Source organism: Saccoglossus kowalevskii, chromosome 6 (assembly GCF_978046115.1).
Source record: "Saccoglossus kowalevskii chromosome 6, keSacKowa6.1, whole genome shotgun sequence".
In the NCBI taxonomy this organism is placed as follows: Eukaryota; Metazoa; Hemichordata; class Enteropneusta; family Harrimaniidae; genus Saccoglossus; species Saccoglossus kowalevskii.
Window position 1 is genome coordinate 34060917 of NC_140646.1, and position 8904 is coordinate 34069820.

General features: G+C 31.1%; 2 protein-coding genes and 1 non-coding gene across 5 annotated transcripts in view; 2 read left to right on the top strand and 1 right to left on the bottom strand.

The window, feature by feature from the left end:
* The window catches only part of LOC100373117 (protein O-linked-mannose beta-1,4-N-acetylglucosaminyltransferase 2-like), a 40408-nt gene extending 39795 nt beyond the window's left edge, over positions 1 to 613 (bottom strand). For both annotated transcript variants that reach the window (XR_014929720.1, XM_006816859.3), the window contains exon 1: positions 549 to 613. The gene's annotated coding sequence lies outside the window, so the exon portion shown is untranslated. The remainder of the gene's footprint in view (positions 1 to 548) is intronic.
* Positions 1 to 7313, top strand: part of LOC100373265 (putative NADPH-dependent quinone oxidoreductase VAT1L) — a 44253-nt gene extending 36940 nt beyond the window's left edge. The window contains exons 6-10 of one of the 2 annotated variants that reach the window (XM_002735039.4): positions 1203 to 1258; positions 1666 to 1860; positions 2455 to 2538; positions 2919 to 2999; positions 3412 to 7313. In XM_002735039.4, coding sequence (XP_002735085.1) covers positions 1203 to 1258; positions 1666 to 1860; positions 2455 to 2538; positions 2919 to 2999 — 416 coding nt within the window. In that variant the 3' untranslated portion in view covers positions 3412 to 7313. The remainder of the gene's footprint in view (positions 1 to 1202; positions 1259 to 1665; positions 1861 to 2454; positions 2539 to 2918; positions 3000 to 3411) is intronic. The other variant, XM_085500425.1, reaches the window with a different exon arrangement.
* LOC144352609 (small nucleolar RNA U3) lies at positions 895 to 1109 on the top strand. Its single transcript, XR_013420630.1, has one exon. It is a non-coding gene; the product is annotated as a small nucleolar RNA U3 (small nucleolar RNA).
* Positions 7314 to 8904: the final 1591 nt, after the last annotated feature.

Sequence of the window (8904 nt, forward strand, 5' to 3'; positions counted from 1 at the left end):
GGATCGAGCTGTTGCATATTTACAACTCAGTTAATCTAGTATTCAAGTTTGAATATATAAGAAATTGTTGTACATTCATTGAATTTTGTTCACAATAATCTGATATGTCGGTACTATAGAATACAAATTAATCTAACCAAGAAATGTGCTTATAAAAGTTATAACTGCACTGAATGCCATGTAATATTTTAGAAATTGCGAGTTCATAAGAAGACAAGACATCAAGGCACTTTTCTCAAAACTGGGAGAATTCACCTCATCAGGGAACAAATAATAATAACTTCATTGCCTCCGTGTAAAAAAATTTACAAATGTAGGTCTCGATGAAGAGATAATCCCTTGATACACAGTTTAGTTAATCACATGAGACATTTTTTTACAACCCAGGATATCCACGCAGATATAGTAATGTAAATAGTAATGTAATGTAAAGTCACTACGGATGGCACTAAATTGTATCCAGTGAGTTAAATTTTGATCTCAGTACTAGTTCTTCACAGTCATTGACGTCATAACGCTGAAATAACGTGGTGCAATCATTTACTGACCTGCAAACACACTTCTTTCGATAAATCAGCTGGGAATCACGTGTATGAGTCAAAGGTGAAAATGTGCACAGTTTATTGACCCTTTGGCTAAATTTGAATATTGAGCTAGAGCATCATGGGAAATGTTGTTTTTTGATACTTTTGATGAAATATCACCTTAAATTGGGAGGTTTTCATGTAAATATCAGAAAAATAATTTATATAAATAATGTACTGAGTATTCCAAATATTTTAACACGGTAAAAAAGATTAAATTTTGATAAGTCTGATTTTTGATTGTTTTGAAAACCATACACAGATGTATGGCAATGGCAGTATGAGTTGTAGGTTTAAACAGTTGTACGGTAAGATCATACTTTTAGGGATCATTTCTATAGTATGTATCACGATTCCATCACTGAAAAGTGACGAGAAACGCAAACCATGATGATGAGTGACAGTGTTCTCTTCTGAGCGCGAAGCGGGCCTTGAGTGCTGCCTTGGCAGCCGCTCTTGGTCATTGATGAACGTTCCTCTCTTCCTTGTTTGAGGAGTGGAGGAAGAGAACGCATTCAGAGTGGTTTCCCCTTTTTATTTTAATTGAAAAATAGAATACATTATCTAATTCGCATTATACTCGCACATGTTATATTGGAACCTTGTTGCCTTGTGTAGGTTCTTCCAATGTTGTTTCAGGCGAGACTAGGAGCTTCTTCAGTTTTGCCAAAGCAGTAAGTGCAATTAATTTATTTATTATGCGCATGTTATGCTTGGTTATATGCAGAAGGGACAGCCATTTGAAGGAGTAGGGGGGGGGACTGCTGGAAGTGTCACCTGTCATAGTGTCTTATCTGTACATTTTTCTTGTGCCAACATATTTTATTTATTTATATGAATGTGAACTTTTTTTTTTTTAAATAATAAATTCGATAACAAATTAGCATAATAGAAGTTGAATGGGTCGCAAAATAAAAACAAAAGAGGCATGTCTCATGAGCTCTTTCTTAATGATCCCTCCACCTTTTTAACATTTTTGAATTTTTTCATCACATTGTTAAATTCAAAATAAAAAATTACTGAACCCCATTGCAATAATGATTTACTGAAATCAGTGATGTTTTTCTTCTCGCAATCACAGTGGTGGCAAGTAGATAAAATCAATCCACTGAAGCTGTATGATGAAAACAAGTCTATCTCTGGATTTATGCTCCAAAATCTCATATTTAATCAAGGACATGTTGAAGTATTACGTGATGTGATGGTTGAAATAGTGAAGCTGTACAAAGATGGCAAGATAAAACCTGTTATTGACTCTGTGTATGCTTTCGAAGAGGTTTGTATTTAACTTTCAAAAAATTGTTTTTTGTCCATTTGTATTATATAAAATCAATAATTTTTTTTTGTTATTTTAATTTTAAATGAGTCATTAAATGGGACTTTAACATGATTTTTCATTAAATTTTACCCCTTTGGGTTAGTTTTTTGGCCCATTTCAAATTATTATAATTTAATTATGGAATATACAACAATTTACAAAATGTTGGCACAAAAACTGGATGATCATTTTTTTCTTTTCTTCCTGAAAATTGATCATCTTAGCTACAGAAATGATTGTAATAATCACCGGTATGTTCAAGTCTATGATGGATCACACAAAAAGAATAAGCAACATCACTAATTTATACAATATTTATATTTATGTTATAAAATATTTTTTCTACACGAAACAAATATGCATCATTACAAATCAATAGTTTTATCTAATCATATCAATCATTTGAGCTGCTTTTTTAACAATAAAGTATTTTTTAACTTATATATATACTGGTATGCGATGGTTGTGTTTAACATGTGTGCATTAAATCTAATAAACTTTTTAACATCATTAGAAACAAATATGTAAACTTTTTTTTTCTCCTTTTCAAAGATAAGTGAAGCCATGCAGAAATTGCATGATAGGAAGAACATTGGTAAAGTGGTAATTAGTCCCCTTAAAGAACCACAACCTAAGGTGGGTGCATAGTTATACTAAAATTAAATGAAGATCCTTCACAAAAATGGAGCCTAAATATAATTTTGATGACAGCGGAGAAATGTGGCTTACATGGCACTCCTTTGGCACTCAGCTATTGCTGAGATTTTCAGCACACCTTAGAGCAATATATACTTATAGTTCAAATGTTGACATTTGAGCTGCATCTGGGCAGGAATCGATCTCTCAGAAGTAGATATTAGATCCACTGAGCATACAACACAGCTTTTACAATAATTACATTTTTATTTCACCTAGTAACATGATTCCTCAGTGATGAGTAAATTGTTCTATTTTTGGAGTGGAATTCTCATATTATTACAGCCATATTGAAATAAATAAAATTCTCTTATTTACAGCCTGAGAAACCCCTGGATAGCCAAGCTAGTGTTAGTAGTGATGGAGAAAAAGAACAGGAGAAGGCAGAGGAGGCCAAATAAGTAAGGACAAGTTTCTATTTTTTTCAAATGAATGAGAAATTGTCAATGAGGTAAAAAATAATGGGTAAAGGAAAAAGAAACAAATATTTCACAATTTACAGGCAAAAAAATAACCAAAACACAAAAAAGATTTCGGCTGACTGTAGAGGAGAGGATACTTAATCTATGTCTAAAGGTTATAAAATTCCTTTCCTGAAAAAAATAGTACCTACAATTAGAGATAACTTTTTTTTTTTTTTTCTTTATTTTTCCATTATGTGATGTAATATTTTGTGTTGTATGTCCATTATTGAAACGAAATAAAAATATTGTTTAAATAAAAAAAATAAAAAAAACTTTATTCTAATGTTCCTTCTTTGACTTCAAGTGCAGTTGGAAACAAAACAGAGTGATTTTTACATAATTGATGTAGTTATTTTTATATTCCAGGCACAGAAGGACTTCAGGCACATATTGTACTGAGAAAAAAATCATAAATACATAATCCCCTATTCAACCAGCTGTGGAGACTCATCAGCCACCCCTGCAAGTAAAGTAGAATCTTCCACAGGAGATGATTGACTGATCCATATCATGGCTGAATGGTAACCAAGATATTAAAATCTTAATCATTTTTTTTGTTGCTATGAGTAATAGAAAATTGAAATTTGTAGTTTATATGAGCCAATATAATTGAAAATGAAATAGGGTTTGCAAGACAATAACAAATAAACATGAGCACTATTATTACTAGTTCACAGTTTACTGTCATAGTCAACTTTTTTGAAATTTCATGTCAGCTGTAAACATCAATTCATATCTAGTTATTTTTTGACAAGACATGAAAAACAATGGCAATATCTTTGAATTGGACTTGTGCTTCACTGAAGATAAGAAAAGTACTGAAATATGAAGAAAAGTTGACATTAGCAGCATTTTAATGAACTTGCCTGGTGCTGTTATCTGAGTAAATACATGTAATGGAAATATTCTGTTAGATAAAACACAGCAAACAGCATCGGGATTAATTCTGGAAAATATTTTGCATTTCGGAAAAGTTCCCATTTTTGTCAACATTTATCTGTATTTGTAAGGTACCGGTAATTGCATAACGAAAATCACTGTTCCCATTTTAAGTTGACTTTTTTTTAATATATTTACCAAGATATTGGCCGATAAAAATTATACTGGCAATTTTTTTTAAATCTATGAAAAAAATTAAATTAAATTAAAGAATCAACAATGTTTGATCAATACCTACCGGTATGTTCAGATTTTAAAGTTTGCAACAATAAGTATTTTTCGAAATGCAGTGGATTTTCCAATATTACTCTGGTATGCATGGAGAGTAATACATTACCATGATCTTTCTGTCAATCTTATAAATGAAAAAAGTCATTACCAAATTGTCTTAGAAGTTTTGCTGCTGATTCCTAAGATGGAGCACAAATGCAAAAGTCTTTTGCAATTCATGTATGTAATGAACTCAAATTTGTGAGATTCTTGAAAATCAAGAAAATAAGGAAATTATTTTTGGAACTGTGGCATGCTTTTAAATTAGAATTTGGTGATAGAATTGTAAATATAGAATGTAACTACTACTATGGATTTGTTATTGAGTCCAATGCTTGCCTGCATCAACTTTGTTGTGTATACTATTGTATCATATTTCAGTAGATATACCCATGAGATGATATTAAACTGATCAGTCACCCGTCAGTAGTTTGGTCAGGCTTGCAATTGATCAATTTGTGTTGCTATCATGAAAGCTGCAATGTAATTGGTCAGATTTGCATTGCTGCCATGAAAGCTGCATTGCAATTGGTCAGATTTGCATTGCTGCCATGAAAGCTGCATTGTAATTGGTTAGATTTGCATTTCTGCCATGAAAGCTGCATTGTAATTGGTTCGATTTGTATTGCTGCCATGAAAGCTGCATTGCAATTGGTTAGATTTGCATTTCTGCCATGAAAGCTGCATTGTAATTGGTTCGATTTGTATTGCTGCCATGAAAGCTGCATTGCAATTGGTCAGATTTACATTGCTTTTCTTTTTTGTGGTGAATTATATATAACTACCGTAACACAAGAAATGACATTTTAACATAAAACAAACATCAAATGCTTGCCAAGTTGAAGGAAATGTTATTTCTGGAGTGCCAAAATGAATGCTTAGCATTTTTCACTATTTGTGAATATATAATGAGCTTGCTTTGCCATGAGATCTTGTTGAGAGCAAGATAACCACAAGACTCATTTTGCCCTCTTCATTGGTTTTTCATTCACTCTTATCCACTGGGCCCTTGACCTGCGTAACCACAGAGAGATGTGAGAGAATGTAACAATATTTGAGGGGTAAAAACGAGTCTTGCAGCTCTCTCGCTTCAAATGAAATCTTGCGACTGTTTGCTTCTAGAGCCTATTGTGAAATATTGGGAATCTGACATAAATTCTTCAGATATCACAATTAACTTTATATTTCTCAATGAAATATCCATGATGTCTTTCAGTTCGTTTTCACCTAGTGTACCCATATGACTGCACATTGGAAATAACATAAATGATACAAATCTGATATTATAAAATTGAATATTTGTTTGCACTATTCTCAAATCAATTTAGTACATACATACAAATCATGATTACAATTTTTCATGATTTTTTGATAATTAAGATTTTCTCAAAATGACAAAAAATATTCATTTTATAATAGAAAATTTGTGGAATGAATTGCTTCATATACATATATAGATATAAATAAAAACTAAATTTGTGAATAGATTTACATATAGATAAAATTTCACTGGTATTTTTACTGAAATATGTTAATAAATAATTTGTTGCATTGTGATATCGTAATTGTTGTTTATAAATGTATAAATTGTTAACCTTGTTTCACATTTAATTATTTAAAAATTAATTCAAAGCTTAACACTGCATGGCATACTGTCAATTACACTGTTTTCTGAAATTTTCAGAGATTCACATGTGTATTTTTTCAAAGTTAAGGTATTTTCACTGTCTTTTATTTTTGCTTAATTATTCGTACCCCATTTCAGTGAAAATACATTTTCTAGCAAAAATAAAACTTAAATTAATATTGAATGCAGACAAAAATCAATGCCTGTTGCATACATTCTTTTTTATTTCAAAATTGTCATAAAAATTGCACGTTTATTTTGATTTTTTTCATTCTTTCTTAAAACTTGACAAAATATAAATTTTTTCTGATCTGCTTTTTTGATTTTGTTTTCAAGAACAAAAATTAGGAATTTTGTCACACACAAATCGTTTGCTACATTCATGCTAAAATAGTGTAAATTTATGGTCAAATTTTAGACCCAGATTAATCTTCAAGAATGAAATTTTGTAATTTCTTCTTCTGTCAATGGTACATTAGCTTTACTGAAACCCATGTACGTGTGATGTCAGGAATTGTTGTCATAGCGATTGATATGCAAATTACTGTATCAACTTTTCACCACAACAAATAATATTTAACGTCGCACCTTTTGTTGACGGTAATTTGCAAGATATTCTGTGATTCATACAGGCCCTGGACATTTATCATTTTGAGCATGGAATTCAAAGAACAATCTGCACATTAAATTGTGGATGTGCAAGGAACTGCACATTAGCGTTTACATCACAATTTATGCCAACTCTTTGATTTGTTTGCTTTGTTGATCAATAAAAAACTGTCTTAGTCCTCAGTTTTACCATATACCTACACCATTATTCATTCCTTATAAGGCAGTAATTATAATTTCCACTTCCAAATATGGCATTAATCATAATTGTACATCCATATATGGCATTAATTATAATACTACATCCTTATATGGCAGTAATTATAATATTAGATCCAAATATGGCAGTAATTATAATATTCCATCCAAATATGGCAGTAGAGATTATTATCACTTTGTATAGGCAACAGCTGTTACGACTCCATGCGAGATGGTAACCTTTCTATATGTTAATATTGAGGACTGAAATTGTAAACTTGTGTAAGCATAAGATTTTTATTTGTTGTATAAAATTAATGTAACAGTAAAGTAGAATACATATCTTAGAAAATTGATTATATTTTGTGTCTTTCACCAAATGCATCCAAACTTTGATGCTGTGAAAGTCTGCCCTCTTCAGGCGACAAAGAGATTGTAGTAGAGTTTTGCCAAATAGTAGAATTTTCGTCTAAATGGACACTAGAGTTAAAGAATATATTTATAAAGTTATGGATATAATTATATTTGTAAATTTGTGACAATGTTTTGTATATTTTGTGCTGTGCTTTCTCTTTTCAATGATTAAAAGTTGTCAGCAAGCAGTTGAATCCTGATATTCAGAGTATTTTTTCCCCCCTGTCACCACAGTCTGAAATCCAGAGACTATGAGACTGATGTACTAAAAGTTAATTTAACTTTGAAACATAAAAATTCAGTGAATATTATGGACCAGGACATACACCTCTTGAATTCAGTAACTATACATGTATATTTACCGATACTTTCAGTGTAATCTTTCTTGAAGCATGTCACATTCACAGTAAACAGTTTGTTTTAGCTCCGCTGTCGACAAAGTCAACACAGCGGAGCTGTTCATATTACTGATTGTCCGTCGTCGTCAACTTTACAATTTCAACTTCTTGTTAATAACCACAAGTCCAATTGCTTCAATAATACTACATGTGGACCTCTCTCAGATTTGTTCATTTCGTGATGATATCTTCAATTCACAAATTTAAGTGAATATTTTTGTAATTTTTGGTAAAAAGTTATACGGTACTTTCGACTTCTTGTTGAAAACCGCAAGTCCACTTGCTTTAATACTATACATATATAGGTACTACATGTGGACCTCTCAGACTTCTCCATTTTGTGATAACTTCAATTATCTAATTTAAGTGAATATTTTTGTCATTTTTGGTAAAAAGTTATATTTTCGAATTCTTGTTGAAAACAGCAAGCCAATTGCTTTGATACTATACATATTGTTCATTTTCTAATGATATCTTTGGTTCTTTAATTGAAATATGCATTGCTAACAGCTGAGCTATCTCAGCAGACAGGTTGCTTGTTTATAATATTTTAAAGCATTGATCATGACCCTTTGATAATGGGAAATTATGTCAATTTGGTCCAAAATTAATAAAAAATCAAAGAAAGCTTAGAAAGAACTCCCATGTGCTGAGAGTATTGGAGACACATTAAATATAATTCAAAATTACTTGTCAGAGATAGTGATAGTGATGGAAAAGCCGAAAACTAAAAATGCAAATCAGAAAATTAATATGAACAGATTTTAATGGAAAACTAATGAGGTCTGCGCAATGTAACAGACCATCTATGTACCGAGTTTTATTGAAATGTGATTGGAACCAAAAAAAATTATAAATTATCATGCTAATTAGGGAATTAATATACCGGTAAACAGATTTTAACCCCAAACTAATCAGGTTTGTACATTAATATGCACATTAATATGCACAAATATTTATCCCAAAACAATCAATCTCTGCATAGTCCTCGAGTATCTATGTACCAAGTTTCATTGAAATGTAATGCTTACTACTTGAAACATCAAAAGCTGAAAATTAATTAATTATGCAAATTAGGTAATTAATATGCACTGACATTACCCTAAAAACTATCAGGTCTGTGCAGTGTCCTATGACATCTATGTACAAAGTTTCATTGAAAGGTGATGATTAGTACTTGAGATATCAGTGGAAAAACCGAAAATTGACTAATCATTATGCAAATTAGGTAATTAGTAATTAGGTAATTTTTACCAAAAACCAAGCATTAGTTCAGAGCAGCCATGTACCAAGTTTCATCAAAATCCAATAAGTGGTTCTTTAGATATCAATGGAACAGCTAAAAATTAGGTAATTAATATGCATGAAATTTTACCAAAACCTAATC